General features: G+C 38.8%; 1 protein-coding gene across 1 annotated transcript in view; it reads left to right on the top strand.

The window, feature by feature from the left end:
• ANK3 (ankyrin 3) overlaps positions 1 to 26,718 on the top strand; it is a 713,581-nt gene that overhangs the window by 519,938 nt on the left and 166,925 nt on the right. The window contains exon 9 of the mRNA XM_064269618.1: positions 15,923 to 16,021. Coding sequence (XP_064125688.1) covers positions 15,923 to 16,021 — 99 coding nt within the window. The remainder of the gene's footprint in view (positions 1 to 15,922; positions 16,022 to 26,718) is intronic.

The raw sequence follows: 26,718 nt of genomic DNA, 5'->3' as shown, positions 1-26,718 counted from the left end.
TGAGTTATTTGGAACTAAACAGATCCAAAGAAAGCCTGATTTCACCGTGAACATCAAGTATTCAAGCATTTACTGCTGCCTCTTAGAGAGCTATCAGGTCTCTAATCAAATGGGATTTTGTTGGTCTCTCTGGAAGGAGAGTAAGGCTGAGGAAGTGTCACTGACTGTAATATCGTCAGGGTCAGTCTCAGCAAGACCTGTGTGGACTTAATCTCCTTATCCAGAGAGCACAGAGAAAACTCGGTGTAGGATAAGTATGCAGTTCGCAAAACTGGAGAAGAGGAAAAGGCTTTTTCTAAAAAAAAAAAAAAAAAAAAAGACCTAGTTCCTTTCATGAAAGCCTCGTGAAGAAAAGAGGAAATTGAATTTTACTAATGATGGTGTCCATCTTCTTAATGCTCACTGTATTATGAGAGAAGGTTGTTGTCGTTAGGTGCTGGCAAGTGGGTCCTGAGTGATTGTGACCCTATGTACAACAGAACGATCCTGTGCCGTCCTCATAATCCTTGTTATGCTCGAGCCCATTTTTGCAGCCACTGTGTCAGTCCATCTCTTTTAGGGTTTTCCTCTTTTTTGCTGACTCTCTACCAAGCATGATGTGCTTCTCTAGGGACTGGTCCCTCCTGATAACATGTCCAAAGTACATGAAGCAAAGTTTCACCATCCTGGCTTCTAAAGAACATTCTGGCTGTATTTCTTCTAAGACAGATTTGTTCATTCTTCTGGCAGTCCTTGATATATTCAATATTCTTCACCAACACCATAATTCAAAAGCATCAATTCTTCTCTGGTCTTCCTTATTCATTGTCCAGGTTTTAATGCATATGAGGCAATGAAAAATACCATGGCTTGGGTCAGGTGTACCTAGTTTATACTTGTATTACTAATAGAAAACCATCTGAGTTGAATTTATTTTGGAATAGTCCTTCTCGTGTCAGACTATGAAGCCTGAAGTGGATCCTTATTAGTATATTTTATTGCTTAAAAATATCCTGGGTGTAGCCTTAAAATCTCAAATCTTTATTCTTGGAAGCATCATTTGTTTGTGTGTATTTTGTGGAATTCTCAAGGCATTAAAAAATTAGATATTATCATAAAAATAGTAGAGTACTGATACTTGCTACAACACGGAGGAGCCTTGAACATATTATATTAAGTGAAAGAAACCAGACACAAGAGGCCACATATTGGAAGATTTCATTTATACGAAGTGTCCAGAATGGGCAAATCCATAGAGACAGAAAGTAGATTAGTAGTTACCAGGGCTGGGGGTGGGAGGAATGGGAAGTGACTGCTCATGAGTATGAGTTTCTTTTGAGGATGATGACAATGTTCTGTAATTAGATAATGGTGATGGTTGCACAGCTTTGTGAATAGACTAAAAACTACTGAATTTCATGGTGTCCTTTGTGGTAAGTGAATTATATCTCAATAAAGCTTTCATAAAAAATAAACTATTGGAGAAAACTTTCAATGGAAAACATAACAAAAATACAGAAAAAAATTTTTTACACTCTCGAGGAAAATAAAGGGAACACAGATTAAATTCTACATTTTTTCTATACTGTATCAAAATCTATATGACTGTTAAATATTAAGTACCTGCTCTGTGCCTGGGGATTAGCAGATATGACCTCTCCCCTCAGAGGCAGAAAGATTTTTCAGAGGGTATATATCTATAGGATGAACTGGAATATATGTAACCTTTGCTTAAGTGTCTTTCCTGTGCTTTCTCTGTGAAGCTATTTGCTAACCATTTTTCTGCATCTGTTTATACTAAGGATGGTGCTAAAAGTATAAGAGAATAGGATGAGAAAACATAAAAATCTTAAAGAATGGGTTTTTTAAATGAAGTCCCCAACTCATTGAAATTTTGCTCTTTAGACATCTTATTTTGCCACTTTGCCTAACTTGATCATTTTGACTTAGAGACAAAACCTGCTACAAGTAATAAAAATTAGCAGAAGTGTCAGATTTCTTAACTTTAATATTTATATTAATTATTTTGATTAGTTTATTGAGAACTTATCAAGGAACCAAAGTAAAGTAGTCATATTATTTTAGCCTCATCTTGAAGATTCTGAGTGTTTGGTTCACTTATTTTTTCACTTAGCGATAACTTCCCCAGGCATTTTTCAAAGAAAAGGAGAGCTGTGGGTTGGGGAATGGGAAGATGGCTGGTCACCTCTTTTTTTATATTTAAATAGAATGAAACATCTGTCATTTTTTTCACAAGGTAGAAAATGGCCCTGATTTCTCCTCAGGGAGTTGCAGACATGACTTTGCTTTGGTGATTATTTCATGAAACAAACTTGACTGCCACCTAACTGGGTTTTTCAGGAATAGCTGAGAAGGGAAAAAATAGGCAGGCAATTCCACACTTCCCCCATGGAGCCGGTTGTTACATCCAGGCTCCTTTTTTTAACAGCATGGCACCCACATGTTTCTTTCGGACATTTGTATCATCCACAGCTCTGCATGAAGGTCTTCCCCATTCCTTTCTGCTGCCCCTTTCCCCAGCTGTGGTCTTTCTGAAAATGTCAGATTTGGCCTGTGCCGAGCTGACACTTCTCTAACACCTTTTACATCCATCATAAGCCCTGCCCATCTTAGACCTTTCTTAGAATTCATTAATTATTTCAGGTCTGCGTGTCTTTTCTACCCAAACTATTTCATAATGTCTTTGTACATATGGTTATTTCATACATTATTAATGGCCGTATGATAAATAATAAAAAGAATAGTAGTAGCTAAGATTTTTATATAGTGTTTACCGAATGCCAAGCATTGTTCTTCGGACTCTACACTTATTAACTCACTTAGTCCTAAAACGGTTCTCTGATACAGACACAGTAAAACCTGCAAAAGCTGGCACCTGTGTAAGGCAGAAACCAGTCAGAGAAGGAAAACACAAATATTTTCCACTCAAATAAGCAGTAGAAAAGTGGCAAGACTGCACCCTATCAAAGGTAGAAAATTTCTAAGACCCAGAAAAACAAGGCAGTCCCATCAAGTTCTGTCTCTCACAGGTTTTACTGTACTACTATTAGCCTAATTTTACAAAGAAATCAGTAATCCAGAGACATTAAATAAATATACCTAAGTGTTTTAGGGTGGGTTAGCTAGAGAAAAACAAAACCAGTGAAATGTATGTAGAGAGAGAGAGAGATTAAGGAACTGCTCATGAGACTGTAGAGGCTGGTAAATCCCAAATCTATGGGTTAGGTGTCAGGCTGGAGGCTTCTCCTGGCTTACATAGCTGCAGGGACTGATGAACCCAAGATTGGCAGGTCGGACAGCAGGCTGCAAATTCATGGGCTGTGGAGGCCGACGGATCCCAAGATCGGCAGGCAATACGGCAGGCCACTAGCTGAAGTCCCAAGAACCGAAGGTCAGATGATGACAAGCAAGATGCAGGGTCCAGAGCAAGCAAGAGAGATTTGCCAGAATGTCTGTATATATTGGATGCAGGCCACACTCCCAAGGAAACTCCCTTTACAACTGTTTGGCTGATCACATCAGATCACATCATGGAGGATGAGTACATCATTATGTAACTGCCAAAGTATGTCATTATGTAACTGCCGAAGTATATCATTACATAACTGCCAAACCACTGAGAATCATGGCCCAGCCAAGCTGACACCCAACCTTAACTGTCACACTGAGGTTATGCAGGTTGCATGGGATTTGAACCTATACAGTCTGGTTCCAGGGTATTAGCTCCTATCCACTGTACCCACCTACCTCTCTACTATCTTTATCTCTTAGCATACTAGTAGATGCTCCAAAAAATGCTTTAATAGCAGGAATTCTTTATGTGTTTGTACTGCTTAGAAGATCAGGAACAACATGGTCTAATCTAGTGAAAGGAGCATGAAGTTTGGAATCAGACAAACTCTGGTGGCTTTGTGACCTCTGGCAAGTTATTTTTCGAGTCTTAGTTTCCTCATCTATAAAGTAAAGACAAAACTTTGATAGTACCTCTCTTAGGATTGTTTTGTGCATTAAATGAAACAAGACCTAGGGAATGCTTGTGAGTTTCCTTTCTCCTTTTATCATTTCTCCTGTTGGAAGTCCTGTGGTGAGGCCATTGTACAGATGAGAAAATAAGTTCACAGAGGAGAAGGTGCATTCCCAATGAATTGTGCTTTCTACCAGACCTATACTAAGAGATGGGACTGAAATACAGTTGGAACCAGGAAAGAATTTTCCCCTTCTAAATTCATTATTAAAAATCTTTTTAACATTTTTAAGCTAGTTTCATGGTTTAGGAAATACAATGAAATGAATATTTCTGAAGTTAGAAGATCTTACTCTCAACAGTGGTCATTGTATATCATATAACATAAAACAATACGATGCAATATGTATTACTGTAGAAGACAATGATAAAATTGCAGAGAAATATACTGAATTTGTGCAAATCCAAAGAGATCTTAGCTTTTCCTGGATGATCTGCTTCATCTTTTCCTAAAAGTTGAAGCCCTTTTTGTTTACATTGAAATTTTACCCCTTAACTCTACTGATTGGTGTCCTCAAGGAGTGTAGATTATAGATGAAAAGCTTTATCTGAACATCAAGAAGGAGATTAGCATAGAAGAAAATTAATAAACTGAAAAAGAAAAGGGCTAAAAATCACACCTAGTGAAAACATAGATCCACATGTGAGGGGATACAGAAATGATCCATGTCGTTTTGTTAGTACTTAACTAGGTTATTGGCCCAGAAATTTAAGAGAAATAAACCTGCATGTCATGTAATTTTGTTTCTGAATAATTCTGAAAATTTATCAAGATCCTGACAGTGTTTTATGTAAATATTTTTATAGTCATTTCCCTCTCTGTTGTTTGTAGAATGTACGTGTGTATTATGTATGACTGCTTTTTCTGTCTTTCTCTACCATCTTCCAAAAAGGATTGTGAAGTAAATACTAGAGAAAGGAAGGTACTGGTTAATCTACATTTAAATTTTTTAGAGTGAATAATTATTTTATTCAATTGTTTGGGAGAGAAGTTAAATAGGATGCTGAGGCACGGGGAAGAGGGTAGCACAAAACCTCCTGAGTGGCACAGGTATGCAAGGAAAGCTAAGGGTAGACCACTGTTATTGTTGTTGGTGGCATCCGGTGGATCCTGACTCACAGCGACGATATGTTGCAAAGTAGAACCGCCCCTAGGGTTTTCTAGGCTAATTTTTTTAATTGTGTTTTAGGTGAAGGTTTGCATCACAAATTAGTTTTTCACTCAAAAATTTATACACAAATTGTTTTCTGACACAACTGCAATCCCTGCGATATGTCAGCCCTCTCCTCCTTTCCCTTTCCACCCCAGGTTCTCCATGTCCATTCGTCCAGATTCCTGTCCCTTCCTGACTTTTCATCTTTGCTTTTGGGCAGGGTTGTCAATTTGGTCTCCTATACTTGGTGGAACTAAGAAGCATGTTCCTCACATATGTTATGGTTTGTTTTATAGGCCTATCTAATCTTTGGCCGAGAGGTGGACTTCAGGAGTGCTTTAGTTCTGAGTTAGCAGGATGTCTGGGGGCTGTAGTCTTGAGGGGTTCCTCCAGCATCTGTCAGACCAGTAAGTCTGGTCTTTTTTTTTTTTAATTTGAATTTTGTTCTACGTTTTCCTCCCACTCTGTCTGGAATCCTCTATTGTGATCCCTGTCAGAGCGCTGGGTGGTGGTAGCCAGGTGCCATCTAGTTCTTCTGGGTTCAGGCTGGTGGAGGCTGTGGTTCTTGTGGTCCGTTAGTCCTTCGGACTAATATTTTTCTAGTGTCTTTGGTTTTCTTCTTTCTCCTTTGCTCCGAATGTTATAGGACCAATAGATGTATTTTGATGGGCACTCCCGAGCTTTTAAGACCGCAGGCACTACTCACCAAAGTAGGATGTAAAACATATTCTTTATAGACTATGTTATGCCAGTTGACCTAGATGTCCCCTGAGACCAGGATCCCCAGCCCTCAGCCCCAGTAACTCGGTCCCTCAAGGTGTTCAGATGTGTCTATGAAGCTTCCATTACTTTGCTTTGGTCAAGTTTTGCTGACTTCTTCTATATTATGTGTGGTCTTTTCCTTCACCAAAGTTAATACTTATCAATTCTCTAGTTAGTGATTTCCCCTTCCCTCCCTCTTAACCATCAGAAATTGTCTTTTTTCTGTGTGTAAACTTTTTAAAGTTTTTTATAATGGTGGTCTCATATAACATTTGTCCTTTTGTGATTGACTTATTTCACATAGCATAAAGCCCTCCAGATTCATCTATGTTGTGAGATGTTTTGCAGATTCTTTATTGTTCTTTATCATTGTGTAGTATTCCATTGTGTGTATGTACCATAAATTGTTTATCCTTTTATCTGTTGATGGGTGCTTAGGTTGTTTCCATCTTTTTGCTATTGTGAATAATGCTGCAATGAACATGTGTGTGCATATGTCTATTTGTGTGATGGCTCTTATTTCTCTAGGATATATTCCTAGTAGTGGGGTTGCTGGATCATATGGCATTTCTATTTCTACGTTTTTAAGGAGGCACCATATTGTTTTCCATAGTAGTTGTACCATTTTACATTCCCACCAGCAGCTCATAAGAGTTCCCATCTTCCCGCAACCTCTTCAACATTATTTTCTTTTTTTTTTTTTGACTAATGCCAATAATGTCAGAGTGAGATGGTATCCCATTGTAGTTTTGATTTGCATTTCTCTAATAGTGTCGAGCAGCTGAAGCAAAAGGAAGAATTGACGAAGTAAAAGAACTGAACAGAAGATTTCAAAGGGCTCTCGAGAAGACAAAGTGAAAGTATTATAATGACACATGCAAGAGCTAGAGATGGAAAACAAAGAGGGAAGAACACGCTCGGCGTTTCTCAAGCTGAAAGAATTGAAGAAAAAATTCAAGCCTCGAGTTGCAATAGTGAAGGATTCTATGGGGAAAATATTAAATGACGCAGGAAGCATCAAAAGAAGCTGGAAGGAATACACAGAGTCATTATACCGAAAAGAATTAGTCGATATTCAACCATTTCAAGAGGTGGTATATGATCAGGAACCGATGGCACTGAAGGAAGAAGTCCAAGCTGCTCTGAAGGTATTGGCAAAAAACAAGCCTCCAGGAATTGGTGGAATATCAACTGAGATGTTTCAACAAACAGATGCAGCACTGGAGGTCCTCACTCGTCTATGCCAAGAAATATGGAAGACAGCTTCCTGGCCAACTGACTGGAAGAGATCCATATTTACGCCAATTCCCAAGAAAGGTGATCCAACCGAATGTGGAAATTATAGAACAATATCATTAATACCACATGCAAGCAAAATTCTGCTGCAGATGATTCAAAAACGGCTGCAGCAGTATATCAACAGGGAACTGCCAGAAATTCAAGCCGGTTTCAGAAGAGGACGTGGAACCAGGGATACCATTGCTGATGTGAGATGGATTCTGGCTGAAAACAGAAAATACCAAAAGGATGTTTACCTGTGTTTTGTCAATTATGCAAAGGCATTCGGCTCTGTGGATCATAACAAACTATGGATAACACTGTGAAGAATGGGAATTCCAGAACACTTAATTGTGCTCATGAGGAACCTTTACATAGATCAAGAGGCAGTTGTTCAGACAGAACAAGGGGATACTGATTGGTTTAAAGTCAGGAAAGGTGTGCATCAGGGTTGTATTCTTTCACCATACCCATTTAATCTGTATGCTATACAAATAATCCGAGAAGCTGGACTGTATGAAGAAGAACGGGGCATCAGGGTTGGAGGAAGACTCATTAACAACCTGCGTTATGCAGATGACACAACCTTGCTTGCTGAAAGTGGAGAGGACTTGAAGCACTTGATAATGAAGATCAAAGACCACAGCCTTCAGTATGGATTACGCCTCAACATAAAGAAAACAAAAATCCTCACAACTGGACCGATGAGCAACATCATGATAAATGGAGAAAAGATTGAAGTTGTCAAGGATTTCATTTTACTTGGATCCGCAATCAACAGCCATGGAAGCAGCAGTCAAGAAATCAAAAGACGCATTGCATCGGGCAAATCTGCTGCAAAGGACCTCTTCAAAGTGTTGAAGAGCAAAGATGTCACCCTGAAGACTAAGGTGCGCCTGACCCAAGCCGTGGTATTTTCAATCACACCATATGGATGTGAAAGCTGGACAACGAATAAGGAAGACCAAAGAAGAGTTGACGCCTTTGAATTGTGGTGTTGGTGAAGAATATTGAGTACACCATGGACTGCCAAAAGAATGAACAAATCTATCTTGGAAGAAGTGTGGCCAGAATGCTCCTTAGAGGCAAGGGTGGCAAGACTGTGTCTTACATACTTGGAACGTATTGTCGGGAGGGATCAGTCCCTGGAGAAGGACATCATGCTTGGCAGAGTACAGGGTCAGCGGAAAAGAGGAAGACCCGTAACGAGGTGGATTGACACAGTGGCTGCAACAATGAGCTCAAGCATAACAACAACTGTGAGGATGGCGCAGTACTGGGCAGTGTTTCGTTGTGTTGTGCATAGGGCCGCTATGAGTCAGAACCGACTCGATGGCACCTAACAACAACAACAATAATGAATGATCACAAGAGTTTCCTCCTGTGTCTGTTAGCTGCCTGAATGTTTTCTTTGGTTGAGCGTCTGTTCATATTTATTACCCATTTTTTAATTGGATTATTTGTCTTTTTGTTATTGAGGTGTTGAAGTAGTCTATAGATTTTAGAGATTAGACCCTTTTTAGATTATGTCATAGCCAAAGATTTTTTCCCAGTCTGTAGGTTCTCTTTTTGCTCTTTTGGTGAAGTCTTTTGATAAGTGTGTTTAACTTTTAGGAGCACCCAGTTATCTAGTTTATCTTCTGTTGTTTATGCATTGTTAGTTATGGTTTGTGTTGTATTTATACAATGTATTAGGACCCCTAGCATTGTCTCTATTTCTTCCAGGATCTTTCTTGTTTTAGGTTTTGTGTTTAGGTCTTTGATCCATTTTGAGTTAGTTTATGTGTATTATGGTGTGAGATATGGGCCCTGTTTCATTTTTTTGCAGTTGGACATCCAGTCTTGGTAGCACCATTTGTTAAAAAGTCTGTCTTTTCCCCCTTTGACAAAGGACCAACTCAAATATCAACTGAGCATAGGGAATGGATTTATGTCCACGGTCTCAATTCTATTCCATTGGTCTATGTGTCTGCCATTGTACCAGTACCAGACTGTTTTGACTACTGTGGCTGTATAGTAGGTTTTGAGATCAGGTGGTGTGAGTTTTCCTACTTTTTTTTTTTTTTTTCCTTTAATAATGCTTTGCTTACCTGGGGCCTCTTTCCTTTCCATAAAAAGTTGGTGATTAGTTTTTCCATCTCATTAAAGAATGCTGCTGGTATCTGGATTGGGATTGCATTATATCTGTAGATTGCTTTGGGCAGAATTGACATTTTCACAATATTGAGTCTTCCTGTCTATGAGCATGGTATAGTTTTCCATTTATGTAGGTCTCTCTTAGTTTCGTGCAGTAGCGTTTTGTAGTTTTCTTTCTATAGGCCTTCTGCGTCCCTAGTTAGATTTCTTAAGTGCTTTACTTTTTCAGGGGCTATTAAAATGGAATGGTATTGTTTTCCTGATTTCCTTTTCAAAGTTCCCTTTATCAATGTTTAGTAATCTAACTACTTTTTATATGTTGCTCTCGTATCCTGCTAGTCTGCTGAATTTTTCAAGTAGTTCCAGTAGTTTTCTTGTGAAATCTTTGGGGTTCTCTATGTATAGGATCGTATCATCTGCAAATAGGGATGGTTTCCCTTCTTCCTTTCCAATTTGAATGTCCTTTATTTCTTTTTCTTGCCTTATTGCTCTAGCCAGGACATCCAGCACAATGTTAAATGAGAGTGGTTATAAAGGGTATCCTTGTCTTTTTCTTGTTCTCAGGGGGAATGCTTTCAGCCTCTCTCTGTTGAGAATGATGTTGGCTGTTGGTTTTGTATAGATGTCCTTTATTATACTGAGGAATGTCCCTTCTATTCCTATTTTATTGAGAGTTTTTATCAGGAATGAGTGTTGGACTATATCAAATGCCTTTTCTGTGTTGATTGAAATCATCATGTGATTCATTTCTTTTGTCCTATTTATCTGGTGGAATATGTTGATTGATTTTCTCATGTTAAACTACCACACCTGGTATTAATCCCACTTGGTCAGGTGTATTTTTTATATATATATATTATACTGAATTCTGTTGGCTAGAATTTTGTTGAATATTTTTGCATCCATATTCAGGTGTGATATTTGTCTGTAATTTGTGTGTGTGTGTGTGTGTGTGTGTGTGTGATATCATTGCCCGGTTTTGGTATCAGGGTTATGCTGGCTTCATAGAATGCATTCTGGAGTATTTCTTTCTTTTCTATGCTCTGAAATAGTTTGAGTAGTATTTCTTTCTATTTTTTTATTGTACTTTAGATGAAGGTTTACAGAACAAACCAGTTTCTCATCAAACACATTGTTCTGTGACATTGGTTAACAACCCTACAATGTGTCAGTACTCTCCCTTCTCAACCACAGGTTCCCTATTACCAGCTTTCCTGTTCACTCCTGCCCTCCAGTCCCTGCCCCAGGGCTGGTGCGCCCCTTTAGTCTTGTTTTGTTCCATGGGCCTGTTCAATCTTTGGCTGAAGGGTGAACCTCAGGAGTGACTTTATTATTGAGCTCAAAGGGCCATACTCTCAGGGTTTCTCCAGTCTCTGTCAGGCCAGCAAATCTGGTCTTTCTTTTTGAGTTAGAATTTTGTTCTACATTTTTCTCCAGCTCTGTCTGGGACCCTCTATTGTGATCTCTGTCAGAGGAGTCAGTGGTGGTAGCCAGGTACCGTCTAGTTTTACTGGACTCAGTCTGATGGAGGCCAAGGTAGATGTGGTCCATTAGTCCTTTGGACTAATCTTTCCCTTGTATCTTTAGTTGCCTTCATTCTTCCTTCCTACCAAAGGGGTGAGACCGATGGAGTATCCTAGATGGCTGCTCACAGGCTTTTAAGGCCCCAGGTGCTACTCACCAAAGTAGAACATATTCTTTATAAACTCTGTTATGCCAATTGAACTAGATGTTCTCTGAGATCATGGTCCCCATAGCCCTCAATCCAGCAATTCGGTCTTTCAGGGAGTTTGAGTGTGTCTATGGATGAGCTCTTCTCTTAATGTTTGGTAGAATTTGCAAGTGAAGCTGTCCAGCCCAAAGCTTTTGTTGTTGTTGTTGTTGGGATTGTTTTTATTTCCTCATCAGTCTCTTCTCTTGTTATGGATCTGTTCAGATTTTCTGTCTCAGTTTGTGTTAGTTTAGGTAGGTAGTTTTTTCTAAAATTTGTCAATTTCCTCCAGCTTCTCAAATCTGTTGGAGTGCAGTTTTTCACAGTGTTCTGTTATGATCCTTTTTATTTCAGTTGGATCTCTTGTAATGTCCCAGTCTCATTTATTGTTTGGGTATTTACTTCCTCTTCTGTTTTTCTTTCGCCAGTTTGGCCAACGGTTTGTTGGTCTTTTCAAAGAACCAACTTTTGCTCTCATTGATTCTTTCTGTCGTTTTTCTGTTCTCTATTTCATTTATTTCTGTTCTAAACTTTATTATTTCCTTCTGGTGCCCCGGGCATCTTTTGCTGCTCTCTATTTGTTCAAATTTTAGGACAGACAGCTTTATTTTGTCCTGTTCTTTTTCGATGTGCGTGTGTGTTACTATAAACTGACCTCTGAGCACTGCCTTTGCTGTGTCCCAAAGGTTTGGCATGATGTGTTTTCATCCTCATTTGATTCTAGGAATTTTTTTATTCCCTCATTTATTTCTTCTGTTATACAGTTGTTTTTAAGCAGTGTTATTCGGTTTCCATGTATTCAATTTTTTTTCCTTGCTCTTGCTGTTCTTGATTTCTACTTTTATAGTGTTGTGATCAAAGAGAATGCTTTGTATTATTTCAGTGTTTTGGGTTTTCTGGAGGGTTGCTTTGTAGTCTAAAATGTGGTCTTTCCTGGGGAATGTTCCCTGTGCATTGGAAAAGAATGTATAGTTTTCTACTGTTGGGTGGAGTATTCCATGTACGTCTCTGAAATCAAGTTGGTTGATTGTGGCCTTTAGATCTTTGTTGAGTTTCTTTCTAGATGCCCTGTCCTTTACAGAGAGTATTGTGCGGAAGTCTCCTAGTATTATTGTGAACTATCTATTCCTCTTTTCAGTGCTGTTAGAGTTTGTGCTGTGCTGAATTCCTTTTGCTTGTAGATTTTCTTTTCTGTTCTTTCATTATTTTAGATTTTGTATTTACTGAGTCTTTATGTTTTACTTCTTTTTTATTCTGATGAATAGGTTTGTTAACTATCTTTGTGGTTACCTTGAAATTTACCCTTATCTTTCTAAATTTGAACTAGTCTTTTTTTACTTGATATCACCTTGACCTCCTTTCCATTTGAAGGTTTTATACCTATACCATTTATCCCCCCTTTTATTGTTTTGGCATAGTTGTATCTGTTTTACTTAGTTTTGGGGGCCTTTTTTTTTTTTGCTGCAGAGGGTTGGCATGGTGCATCTAACTATTGATGCCATGTCGCTCTAGGCTGTAATCTTTACAGGAGCAATTCACCAGGCCTTTCTGTCGCAGAGCCACGGTGGGTTTAAACCACCAACCTAGTGCTTAACCTTTGCATCACCAGAGCTTCTGAAGGGTGGAGTGCTAGCACTGGCCAAAAACCTCGAACACCCCAGCCAGCACCTGAGCATGAGGCAGTGGCAGCCTGCCTCTAGAGGAACTTGAAGCCTGGAGTACTGTGAAACAAAGTTCTAATTCAGCTCAACTCCTGACTAAATTGGTTTAACTTCTTATATCCTGACACTTAATAATAAAATATTTTTTCTTGTATCAAAGATATAACATTCAAAATAATGGAATACATTAGCATTTCAGAAGTTTTTGTTTTTTGACTGCTGAAGACCCCTGAATTTATCCAGTCTAAACGTTTATATTTCAGATAAGGAAAAGAGTCAGGGAGGTTAAGTGATTTTCCTGGAGTCAAAGAGTTTAGGGGTTGGCCAAGACTCTAGGTTTCCCAATTCTTAGGCACTGCCCCTTCCATTTCACTTCGCTCTTTCAGCTGTATCCTACCCAAAATTCAGTGCGCTTTCCTATTGGACTGTGTTTCCTGTATTTCTAACCTGATATCTCATCTGTCGCCTCAGGTCTAGAATGGATCTGCTGTGCTCCTGAGGTCTTCAGAGCAAAACACACTAGCACTTTGAAAGCAAACACAAAGAAAAAAAATTTTAAGTCATCAAGAAGTTTATTCCCTTCTGCCAACATTCACTCACACCAAAGAATGGCCCACAGCAAGGAGGACCAAAACATACACATTGCACAGCAAAGCATGTCACTTTCTTCTAACTCATTACAAGCAATTGAAACATTTAGCCGTAAACTGATACATCTAGAGCAGGGGTCAACAAACTATGGCCTGCGGGCTAAATCCAGCTCTCTGCCTTTTTTATAAATAAAGTTTTATTGGAACACAGCCAGTCTTATTTCTTTACATCTTGTCTGTGATTGCTTTTGTGCCATAATGGCAGAGTTGAGTAGTTGCAATAGAGACCACATGGCCTGCAAAGTTGAAAATATTTGCTGTGTGGCCCTTTGCAGAAAAAAAAAAAAAATTGCCTACCCCTGGTCTGGAGCCCTGGTGACACAATCGTTAAGAGGTTGGCTGCTAACCAAAAGGTCAGCAGTTTGAATCCACCAGACGCTTATTGGAAACCCTGTGGGGCAGTTCTGCTCTGTCCTGTGGGGTCGCTATGAGTCAGAATCGACTTGATGGCAACAGATTTGGTTTTCTTTTCTTTTTTTGGACCCCTGGTCTGGAGCAATGATATAAGTCCTTTCCACTCTCCACTTGCACTACTAAGGCCAATTTGTTTCACTCAGGTCTTTTTCTTCTTTCATTTAATGAATTATTGATTTATACTTTAGCCCCTAAGAAGACTGAGATAAAGAGTTCTTCCAATGGGAGAATGTATGCTGGTTAAATGCATTTAACCAAAAAATTTTACAGAAAATACAGTGGAAAAAGAACTTGTTAAACAACACCCTGTGAGGACACAATCAGCTAAATTCAGGCTGTGGAAAATTCTACACAGTAAATAACCCAATTTCTTAAGTAAATAAATGGAAAAAGAAGGTGGGCTAGAGAAGCTATGGATACCAAAGAAACTGAAAGGGTATTTCAACTAGTATAATATGCAGACCGTCTAATTTGAACTAACCAACTGAGATAACTGGAGATAACGGGAGAATTTGAACAAGGATGGCCCTTAGGTAAATTAAGGAACTATTTTTGTTTTCTTAGCCAATATTATGGCATTGTAGCTATGTTATTAAAAAATTCTTATCTGTTCCCACTGCTGTTGAGTTGTTTCCGACTCATAGAGAGATATTTAAATTACAGTATTTATATGTAAAATAATATCATGCCTGAAATTTTCTTTAAACTACTTCAGGAAGGAAAAAATATGAGAGGGTTAAAAGTTGGTAAATATTGAAACGGGGCAATGAGTACATGACGTTCATTATGTTTTTCCCTCAGTGTATGTGTTTGAAATTTTTCATTATAATATGTGAAGGGAAAAAAAAAACGTGAATTGCAGAGTAAGATTTTAGTTTGACTCCTGGGCTTGCCAGCAGTTTCTGCATCCGTAAAATGGGGGTTGTAATTCAGATCGTGGAGTCCCTGGGTGGTGTACATGGTTAACACACTCAACTGCTAATGGGAAATTTGAAGAGTCAAGTCCACCCAGAGGCAACTTGGAAGAAAGGCCTAGAGATCCAATTCTGAAATATCATCCATTAAAAACCTTACGGAGCATAGTTCTCCTCTGACACACATAGGGTCACCATGAGTTGGAATCAACTAGACGGCGACAGGATTTGATTTAATTCAGGTTGTGGGTGACCTTGTAAGGATTATGATAATTAAGTGAGATCCTGTAAGTAAAGTGCTTAGCTATTATAATGTATCTGTTATCAAATTATGAAACTAAAGTCCTTTTAAGCCTATATCATTTACCATAGAATTGCATTTTGGGACCAATAGACAATAGAGCTTAAACCCATATTGCTGCTTCATAGGAATAAGGCACCAAAATAGGGAATTTTTTTCAACTGATGCACACCATTTTCTTTACAGTCCAGAAACATTCTTAGCACTCATAAGATGCTCAGATGAAGGAAGATCTTAGAATATGATTGGAATTTTGGAGTGTCATAACAAACGGCTATTTCTTGAGAGTACTTTAAAAGTCGCCGTCTAACTTTTGTGAGATTGCTGATAAGTGCTCATAGACACATTTAAGTCCAATGGGTATGGAAAATTATCTGACTATGTATGGTACTTATTGCCCTCCCACTTTGACCTACTCTGGTCTGTGTCTGTCCTTGACGACCTGATACTCAGCCCGAATTCAGGGAAGGAAGGCTCTGAATAAGGCGACACTCCTTTAACTCAATCTGGTCTGACTTAATCAGCCACCTGTTATCAGCCACGCCTTAGCCAATACGTTTGACAAACTTGTAGGAGAACACACTGACAAAGATACAGGATTTTAGTATACACACAAAAAATCATCATTTAAATCCATGAATCACCTCAGGCAAATGAAATAATTATACTTGGACCCCACCCCTCAGAGTAAAAAAAAAGAAAATTTTTCTTTTTTTTTTCAGAGTGTCTCCCTTAAATAAAAATCACATCTTTGGGCCCCCTTCTTAAGAATATCACCATGTCAGAGAGAAATGTTGGGAAGCTTACTGTTCATAGGAGAAAACAGAACTGGGGCATTTTGTGGGAGGTTGTGGGAAACAACATTTTGGTTAAACCAAGGATGCCAAAACTGTACTGTTCTTTCTCTTCTTCCACAGAATGACATCACTCCTTTGCACGTTGCATCAAAACGAGGAAATGCCAATATGGTGAAACTATTGCTCGATCGAGGAGCTAAAATTGATGCCAAAACGAGGGTAAGAGTGCCATTTACGTACATTCTTATGCCTACTTTCAGGAAATAGGAATGCTTTTTCTAATATCTTTGGGCTGGGTGGGAAGAAAATTGAGGATCTTTTACTTTGCTACAATTCTGGCTTTATTTTTGTTTCAGTTGTTACAGTCTCTTGGAAAATGACTGCTAATCTTATTCCTCTTCAAATGGGTTGACCATTCATATTTATAAATTGTTAATACATGTTCAAATAGCACTAATGGATCTAATTATAGAAACCTACTAAGATCAGAAGGAGCCTTGCTGGCTCAGTGGTTAAGCACTCGGCTGCTAATCAAAAGGTAGGGGATTCAAACTCACCAGCCGCTCCACAAGAGAAAGATGTGGCAGTCTGCTTCCGTAAATATTACAGCCTCGGAAACCCTGTGGGGCAGGTCTAGTCTATCCTATAAGGTTGCTGTGAGTCAAAATTGACTCCAGAGCAACGGGTTTTAGTACTAAGGTTGGAGATTTTGTTGAGTTAAATTTTCAAGAATTTAATCTCTATTTGCCACTGCAGGCTCAGCTATTTGGTCAGTTCAATACTCAAAATGCCAATTTTTTTTTTTTTTAAATCTGTCTAGCTAGGTGTTTGACATATTGCTTACTTAATGTAATGCACTGGAAGAGGAGAAAGAACTGAGATTTAGAATCCAGGTTGAATGCTGGATCCTGGGCTTAGATAGACTTAGGCCAGCTGCTTAACCTTTCTGTATGTAATTTCTACATCTTAAAACAAAACTAATGGCCACCTTGAAGGGTTGTTGCAGGGAACAAGATAATATTCTTAAACTATGCCAGCATAAAGTAGGCCAGAAATAATTCCAGCCTTTACTAATATACCTCATAGAAGTTTAATTAGCATTAAACTTCTAACCAAGGATTTTCTTTTCAACATTTCATGTGTTTGATGCAAAATGTGAACAAGAGCCAGGCTAATGAAAAGGTTGTCTCATCACGAACATCTACCTGTTAAGGGATGTAGAGGTTTTCTCTGTCTTATAAATCCACCTTCTACAGTCCTGTGCTTCCCCTTTCTGAGAATCTGATATCCATGTTTCTGAAGCTGGCCTGGTAAGCTGAAATTGACTCTTCAAACTCCTTGATTTGCTACTTTATTTGTTATTCATTGCATTTATTCACTCAACCAATAATTTATTAGCATCTACTATGGGGCAGACGCAGCTAGATGGTAGAACCATGTAGTGAACAAGACAACACTGTCACTACCCTCATGAAGCAGATGGTCTTGTTTACCTTCCGTACTTTACTGTGGCCTGGACACTGACCCTAATCCAGCCCGGCCATAGAGATTCAGCAAGAGACCCACGCCTCTTTTCCCTGATGGCAGTGGAACCTGAAAGCCATCATACACGTACCTTAAAAGAAATAAGCTTTCTAGACAGGAAGAGAAAAAGAAGATGAAGGTTGGCCCCAAAGGGCTGTCCATTTGGGGAAAGAGATTGAGTAGAGATCTTAGTCCACTGACTTTGCATCATTTCATTAAAAAGCAATTACCAGTAAGAAAGAATACTAGAAGAGTTGCTTAAATGGCAGGTGTCCTCTGCTAAGTGTAGGGTATTTGAAGAGATTGTGAGGAATAAAATACAGAGGTGCGTTGCTTATGCCACCTGATTATCATGTGGGGATAAAGGATTATTCATGAATAGGGTAAGCTTTGTGAAGGGAAATGAAGGACACAGGAACCAAGCAGAAAAGAGAAGCTTGAAGAAATGCCTAAGGTTTTAATGGGTGTGTGGATTGGGAATGACCTTACCGCTCCTTCTCTTGAAGCACTTATACATAATGTTTTTTATATAATGAGAAGAGAAAAGGGTACGTAGGAAGTTCAGGTCCTGTCTATAGGGGGTGTCTTAGTTTCCTAATGCTGCTGTAACAGAAACACCACAAGTGAATGGCTTTAAAGAACAGAAATTTTTCAAGGTTCTGGAGGCTAAAAGTCCAAATCATGACCTTAGGGATGTCAGTTCCTTCCTTGTAGGGAGTCCCAGGTATTCTTTGGTTCCTTGGTGATCCTCACATGGCCTCTGTCTTCTCCCGTGTGTGCATTTCTCTGTGTCTAATCTGCTCATTGGATAACTCAAAAGTGAGAAGATTTAGAACCTACTTACTTGGGTACCCACTGCTAACTGAAAGGTCGGCAGTTAGAACCGATCAGATGTGACAGGCTGTTCTGGTAAAGATTTTAAAAAAAGTAAAAGGTAAAGATTAGAGCCTTGGAAATCCTATGGGGCAGTTCTACTCTGTCCTATAGGGTCGCTATGAGTCAGAATCAACTCGAGGGCTACGGGTTTAGTTTTTTTCGTTTTACTTCAGTATGGTCTAATTAACATAACAAGGAAAACCTATTTCCAAATAGCATTATGTCCACAGGTATTGGGATTAGGATTCTAATTGAGGGGAAGGGGCACAATTTAATCCATAGCAGGGAGCATATAGTACCACAGGGGAGGTCCAAGAGAAAAGCATGAAAATTCTCTCCACAGAAGTTATCAGAGATAGGAAATTGTGTGTATAAGCAAAATGTGGTATGCAAGTTGGTTTCTATGCCACTTTGCCTCCCTGTTCTGAAAAAAAGGCTCTCTTATTATAGACTTCCATTTACTCTTCGTTTAGTTTTAACTTGGAATTTTTCTCTTCTCCAGTGTTCTGTGGAGAAAATGTGAATGTGAAGCCTTGGTGAACCAGGGAACAGAAAATTCTGTCAGTCCTTTGTTGTTGTCCTGCAGGGGGTGGGGTATGGTGGGGGTAGGGTGCCAGTGATGCACAGGCTGAATTCCTAGCAGACTATATGGAAGAAATTGTAGTATAAACCCAAAATATGTAAACTATTTTGTCTTCATTTCATCAAAGCTTCCCTTCTCTCGTTGAAATGACTAAGTAGTGATTGTATGTGTGGGTGAAAGAGAGGGAACTAGCTAAAATGTCAGAAAGCCATGGGGGCAAGCCTAAAAAGAGAAAACAATTTTTCAGAAATACAAGTCTCAATCCAAGTCCAATCCAGTAGCCTCAGGAAAGAAAGCTCGTAAAATATTAAATATCATTATCTGTCCATACACCATCATACCAGATACTTTTTACTGTTGTGGCTCGCAACAAATCTGACAAATACACACCAGTCCTCTCTGTTTAGACACAGGAGAACTTCTCTGGACTTCACCTCAGAGGTCACCATTGTGAAGGACCTCATTCACATGCTCTATTCCCTACATGGGCTGCTAATCTAATAAAGAATTCAGGTTCAAAGCTGACTCTTAGAACCGTGTAATGTACGGAAGGACTGTAAACTTAAATTTTGCCAAGAATAATTTAGGTAAGATCTGAGCAAGATCTTACCAACTGGAAAAGCAAGATGAGAGTGGATTTTATCTTACCCTAGTGCCTGATGTCTAGTCTTTAGTACAACCGATGAAATCATGACCTTAGGAAAGTTCATCCTCCTGGGTCTTAGCTTTCTTCCCACTACAAAAAGGGAGTTATTTCCTGTGAACTCACAAGTCTTACCCAAGCAAAAGGGCACTGGACATTGCAACTTTAAGAATAATTAGCTACTGTAAAAATCAAGATGGTGATGCATGAATCTTCCCTGGAGGGGTTCAGCTTAACAAGTATCTGACAGTCCTTCCATTTGACTTATTCCAAGAAAGATTTTCTATTTCTTCCACCCTATAGTGCTAACTAATATCAATCATCTTGTTAACTTATGCTCCTGTTGAACAGCCAAATATGTAGAGAATTTCTGTAATAATGTGCTGATCCATAAGCATGTATCATGGCAAATTTTGCAATCTGATCTACACGCAGCTTCCTAATTTGAAAATTATTCATGAAGTTTCTTTGCTGTTTCAGCAACATCTTAATGGCTTTTTATTGTTTCTTTATAGACTAAAATGCTTTGCTAAGAATGGTTACTTACAGTGGCCAGCTATATCTTTCCACTTAACTCTTGCCCTCTGCAAAGCTAGCATAAGTACTTGTATATGTGTTGAAGGAAAACCCTTTGCAACGGATGGAAAATTCTTATTTACCTTTGCATCAATTCACAGCCAAATCAAAGGCTTATTATGGACCCTTAATCAGAACCATTTTAAGTCTGCAGCATCTTCTGAGTTCTCTCTTTGCACTGACTCCTCCCCATTCAATTATATAGGCAATTCTGTTTGTCTTTCATGGTTCAGAGAAGATACACGAATTCCAGGTAGAACCAGTGGTAATAATACTCTGATTCCCAGAATGTCGTCCCAACTTCCAACCTTTCTAGCAAGGTGCCACTGGCCACGTCCTCTTTTAATCCCGTTCCTACATTGTATTCAAAGCTATACCTTGACGTTATGATGCAGATACTCATTTTAGTATCTATAGCACACAGCACATTTTCTTGGCAATACTAGATGCTTAATTAGCATTTCCTGGATGTGTCAAAATACAATACCCTCTTTAATGTTATATTTACCAAAAAGTCTAACTTACATGACTTTATACTGGTGCTGTGATAATGTAGTTTTTCTCCCTGAAGTTAATGGCTTCCAATTCACTTAAAAGAATGAAGGGATATTTCTGTGCAGGTAGATAAAGGGCTCTCAGAGTACCTTCAATCTGTCAGCTGTTAAATTCTTACTATTCTGGGAAGATGTCAGGGGATACTTGGGTGTCCTGTAATTTTAGCCTGTGATTCCCCAGACATGTAACTTGTTATAATTCTCAGGGTAAAGCCTAAGAAAAATGAATATTTGTCATAACTTTTGATTTTCATTATATTTCCAGAAGTATCATTTTTGTGGTTAAAAATAAATCCCTGAAGAAAATATTAAATATTTCATGGTCATAAAAGTCTCTCCCAAAGAGAAAATTCTAAAATTATGCTTCCTCCTTGAAGTTCTAAGATAGACATGTTGACAAAAGATTTGAAATAGTGCAACAGACTTTGGATTTCTGCAGTAACCAAAACTAGCATGAATATATCATCTCTTCATGTCACACGAAAATAGTTGATTTTTTTATTTTTATATCACGAATATTACAGGTTAATTAAGAACATTTATTTGTATTAAAAGAAAGACACCAAAAGCCCATTGGTGTCGAGGTGATTCCGACTCATAAAGACCCTGTAACCAACCAAAAAAAACCAAACCCAGCGCCGTCGAGTCAATTCCGACTCATAGCGACCCTATAGAACGGAGTAGAACTGCCCCATAGTTTCCAAGGAGTGCCTGGCGGATTCAAACTGCTAACCCTTTGGTTAGCAGCCGTAGCACTTAACCACTACGCTACCAGGGTTTCCAGAGACCCTATAGGACAGAGTAAAAATCCCCCATAGGGTTTCCAAGGCTGCCACATCTTTCTCCTTGGAGTGGCTGGTGGGTTCCAGCTGCTGGCTGACCTTTTGATTAGCAGCCAAACACTTTAACCGCTGTACCACACAGGGCTCCTAAAAGAAGAACAGGTCATCGTGATATTAAAGAACATGCCCTTAGCCTTCCAAACATGAGAGAATCTCTTTGAGGAAAAAAAATGTTTTTGTCAGTTGAAAAAGAGTTCTGAAACCATGGAAGAAGATTATATATATGCAGATCTCCTAATGATTTTACTATGTATTGGACTTCATTTCCCTTTCTACAATAGAGATCCAAAAGTAATGAGTAATTTTCATACGTCACTTAAGCCTAGCTCTCTTGGAAAATCTACAAAGCAGGCTGAGAACAGTCATTATCTTAGTTAATTGTTACCTGGTTTCAAGTGCTGGTGCTCAGAAAGTAATTTGCTTTTTCTCCTGTTTTCCCTTGATGTATGGTGCTAATTGCTCACATCCAATTTCTCTTAAATGACTGTACATCATCGAGGCACACAAGTACTCTACAGTTATCAACTATAAACATCTTTAATTACCCTCCCTCCCTAAAGGGAAAGATATAATAAATAAATAAGCTTCTTCATCTATAAATGAAACTAATGCATTTCTCATACAGTTGTTGTGAAGATTAAATAAGATAGCAAACAAAAGATACCTGAAACATAGAGGGCATTCAGAAAATGTTATTTTACTTCCTGTCAGGCCACACCTGCACCTGCCTAACAAACAAAAGGAGGATACAGTCAGAATTTTTTAGTGAAAATACAGATATGGGAATAGCTTTCCTATTAGAGCATAATTGTACCCTTTCATTTATCTATGGCTATCGTTATAACTCTCCGCTTCTAAACACTTATCTACATTGTCTTTTATTGTTTTCCATTTTCAATTAAAGATCCTATCCTGTTTTATATCCACAATGTGAAAAAGTATCTACACACTGAGTTCTCTCTGCTTGACTTCCTTTTCCTTTTCTCAAGTGAGTTTTTTGCTTAGTAGGAAGAAGGGGACCCAGAGGACACAAGTCAAAATAAATGTCTCTTTTTAAAAATATTTCTTCTTCAATATAACAAAGTCATGAATTTGTTTCACTTCACTCTTGGCTTTGGGCAAATTCGACCTGTTAAGGACATATTCTAGGCTGAGTAGCTGTGGTGAATCAATACCCTGCGCCGTGCTTTTAAGAACAGCAAAGCCTGGGAAGAAAGTCTTATTGACCTTCATATGCTCAAGATTTTGCTCTCAGGGTAACACAAGAGAACATTTTATCCAGCCAGTAAAGTGTGGTTCCCCACCTCACTAATAAGATTATTGTCACTGAAATGAAATATGAGATCTGGACTAGCCAGTTTGCATTGCTTCAGAATTCTGCCTGAGGGAATAGTTGTTCATTATGTTAGTGCTTTAAAAATCAAGGGAATTGGAAAAAAATTACCCCATGCAATTTCATTTCCCTTCCATACTGTTACTATGGCAACTCAGCATCCCTCTCTTCCTCTCTGCTGTCCAACTGCGTACACCGCCTTTCTGAGGCAGCCTCCCCAGAGCTCCAAGGATTGCCTTTGCCAAGCGTTTTTCAACTAGAGGTCCAAGCTGTAATATGCAGTCAAAGAACTGTTATTTGGTCTAAGATCTATTTTATGTGATGCTGTACATTAACTGTAAATTTCTAGGGCTCAGGAGAAAGTAAAAATCCTTATCTTGTATTGAAGAAAACGTTGTTCTAATTTTAGGGAAAGGAACACATCAGTTCACTCCTGTTGTAAACCACAATATCCACAGTGTCTCTTTGCTTAAGGTTATAGTATTCTGAATTAGAAAAAGGAGAAAACTTATGCAGAACTGACTCTGAGGGTTAAGGAGCCAAGTTCTTAAATCTAATCCCAATTTACAGGTAATTTATTCAGAATTTTATTTTTCTGTGATGATAAGAAGATATGTTAACAGTGCTTCTGAAGTATAAAATGAGTCTACTCTTAAAAAGATAAGGAAAAAAATGTTTAACCGACTAAGTAGAAAACATTTTTTTATAGTAGCTAGAAAACCCATTTTTTTCACTCATACATTTATTTCAACGTTTTTTTAATGAAGTAACCTTCATGGACATGATACTGAGTTAAACCCTCTAAGAAATCCAAATATGCCTTAAATTATAAACCTTGTCCTCAGAGGTAGACAAATTGAAATAATAATGCTTATTCACAACTAATAAAATGCCAGGTAAAAAGATATGTTACCCAAAAGAGATACAGCAAAAATAAGACAGGAGTTCTGAAGATAGGATGATTATGTCTAGTTTTGGAAAAGGCTTCAAAGAAGTGCCGTGCTTTAAGACAGTAAGAAACTGGAGCTTGGATAAACCAGAAGTAGAGTAGAATGAAGTATTGTGGGCAAAGCCAAGAAACAAGAAAATGAAAGGCTTTTGCCAGGAGCTGCAAGAGTTTCTTAACTGGAGGAGAAGTGAAAGATATAGGGAAAGGCAAAGTCAAACCAGTATCCAAAAAAAAAAAAAACCCGTTGACATTGAGTCAATTTTGATTCATAGCAGCCCTATAGGACAGAATAGAACTGCCCTATAGGGTTTCCAAGGAGCGGCTGGTGGATTCAAACTGCCGTTTTAATTAGCAGCTGACCTCTTAACCACTGCACCACCAGGGCTCCTAAACCCCAGTGGAGCAGGGAGTGATTTTGAGAGACTTTGAATGCTAACCTGAGAAATTTAGACTTGACTGAGTAGATATGACAATCGCTGAAGATCTTTTTGAACAGAGGGATTTCATGGTGTTATAATCAGAACTGTCCCCCTCTCGAGGGGTCCATGTACCTTTTTACCTGTCATTTTATTATTCGTGGGCCTGCTTTATCATTTCAACTAGTCTGTCTCTAAGGACAAGGTTTATAGTTAAGGCATACATGAATCTCTCAGAGTGGTTAACTCAGTACCATGTCCACGAAAGTTGCTTAATAAAAAAATTATTGAGTGAATGAATGGAGTGTGTAAATGTTTTTCTGGCTAGTTTTTTAGAAATGTTTCCCACTTGGTTAAAAATTCCTGCCTTTGTTGTCTTTTCTGTTGCAGGGTAGATTCAAGAAAGTGAGTGATAAATTATTTCAAAAATTAAATTTTTTTTAATTAAAAAATAGGTGTTAAGTCAATGCCTGCTAAGTATGAATCATTACATGGAAGATACTTTTCAGTCTCACTGTGGATCAGCTGGTCTGTCTCTGTCTTCATGACTGTGAAAACTGGGATGCTAATTAGAGACCTTGTATTAACTTTCGGCACCAGTTTTCCACTGACCTTAAATGTTCTAGCAGCTGAGCCAGCACTGCCTAGGCAGCCAAATAGTCGTGACATCTTGTACAGCTTCCTGATGAGGTACCTCTCCTGCCGGGATTTTGGCTATTGAAGAGCCATACACCTTTGAAAAGTGCCAGAGCAAATTTGTAGAAGATCCAAAAGACTCAGCTACTTGCAAAAACCAAAACAAACAAACTCATTACCCTCAAGCAGATTCCAACTCATAGCAACCCTGTAGAACAGAGTAGAAATTCTCATTAGGATTTCCAAGGAATTGGTGAAAAACAAGGCTCCAGAAATTGACGGAATACCAAGTGAGATATTTCAACAAATGGATGTAGCACTGGAAGTGTTCACTCATCTATGCCAAGAAATTTGGAAGATGGCTACCAGGCCAACCCTCTGGAAGAGATTCATATTCGTGCCCATTCCAAAGAAAGGTGATCCAACAGCAGAACAGAAATTACTGAACAATACGATATCACACTCAAGTAAATTTTTGCTGAAGATAATTAAAAGTGGCTGCAGCAGTACATCGACAGGGAACTGCCAGAAATTCAAGCCAGGTTCAGAAGAGGACGTGGAACAAGAGATATCATTGCTGATGTTAGATGGATTTTGGCTGAAAACAGAGAATACCTGTGGTATTTATCTGTGTATTATTGACTATGCAAAGGCATTCAACTGTGTGGATCACAACAAATTATGGATAACATTGCAAAGAGTGGGCATTCCAGAACACTTAATTGTGTTCATAAGGAACCTGTACATAGACCAAGAGACAGCCCTTTGAACAGAACAAGAGGATTCTGCATGGTTTAAAGTCAGGAAAGGTGTACGTCAAGGTTGTGTCCTTTTACTGCATGTATTCAATCTGTATGCTGAACAATTAATCCGAGACGATATGAAGAAAAACCTGGCGTCAGGATTGGAGGAATACTTACTAGCAACCTGCAATATGCAGATGATACAACCTTGTTTGCTGAAAGTGAAGAGGACTAGAAGCACTTGCTAATAAAGATCAAAGACTACCACCTTCAGTATGGATTACACCTTACATAAAAAAACAAAAATCCTCACAACTGGTCCAGTAAGCAACATCATAATAAACAGAGAAAAGATGGAAGGATTGTCAAGGATTTCATTTTACTTGGATCCACAATCAGCGCCCATTGAAGCAGCAGTCAAGAAATCAAACAACATGTTGAACTGGGCAAATCTGCTGCAAAAGACCTCGCTGAAGTATTGAAAAGCAAAGACGTCACCTTGAAGACCAAGGTGCTTCTGACCCAAGCCATAGTGTTTTCAATCGCTTGGTATGCATGAGAAAGCTGGACAATGAATAAAGAAGACCAAAGAAGAATTGATACCTCTGAATTATGGTGTTGGGGAAGAATATTGAATATACAATGGATTATCAGATTATTATACCATGGACTGTTTTGGCAGAAATACAGCTAGAATGCTCCTCGGAAGTGAGGATGGTGAGACTTTGTCTTATGTACTTTGGACATGTTATCAGGAGGGACCAGTCCCTGGAGAAAGACATCATGCTTGGTAAGATAGAGGGTCAGCAAAAAAGAGGAAGACCCTCAAAAAGATGGATTGACAAAGTGGCTGTAACAATGGGCTCAAACATAATAATGATTGATTATGAGGATGGTGCAGGACTGGGCAGTGTTTCATTCTGTTGTACGTAGGGTCGCTATGAGTTGGAACCCATTCGACAGCACCTAACAACAACAGTCTTTAAGCAGACTGCCACATCTTTCTCCAGTGGAGTGGCTGGTGGGTTTGAACTGGTGACCTTTCAGTTAGCAGCCAAGTGCTTAATCACTTCACCACCAGGGTTCGGTAGCTACTTGCAATCAGTGTTAAAAGTAAAACTGCAGTCGAAAGAACTGTGCTTCATGTAGCTCTTTGCAGTTCAGCTACAACTGATGAGTTTTACCTTGGGGAACTAGGAGACCTCATCATTGAAGCAAGGTGACTAAAGGAACAATGGCTA

This window comes from Loxodonta africana, chromosome 16, assembly GCF_030014295.1.
Source record: "Loxodonta africana isolate mLoxAfr1 chromosome 16, mLoxAfr1.hap2, whole genome shotgun sequence".
In the NCBI taxonomy this organism is placed as follows: Eukaryota; Metazoa; Chordata; class Mammalia; order Proboscidea; family Elephantidae; genus Loxodonta; species Loxodonta africana.
The sequence above is the reverse complement of the archived record's forward strand: the minus strand, read 5'-3'. Positions and strand labels throughout refer to the sequence as shown.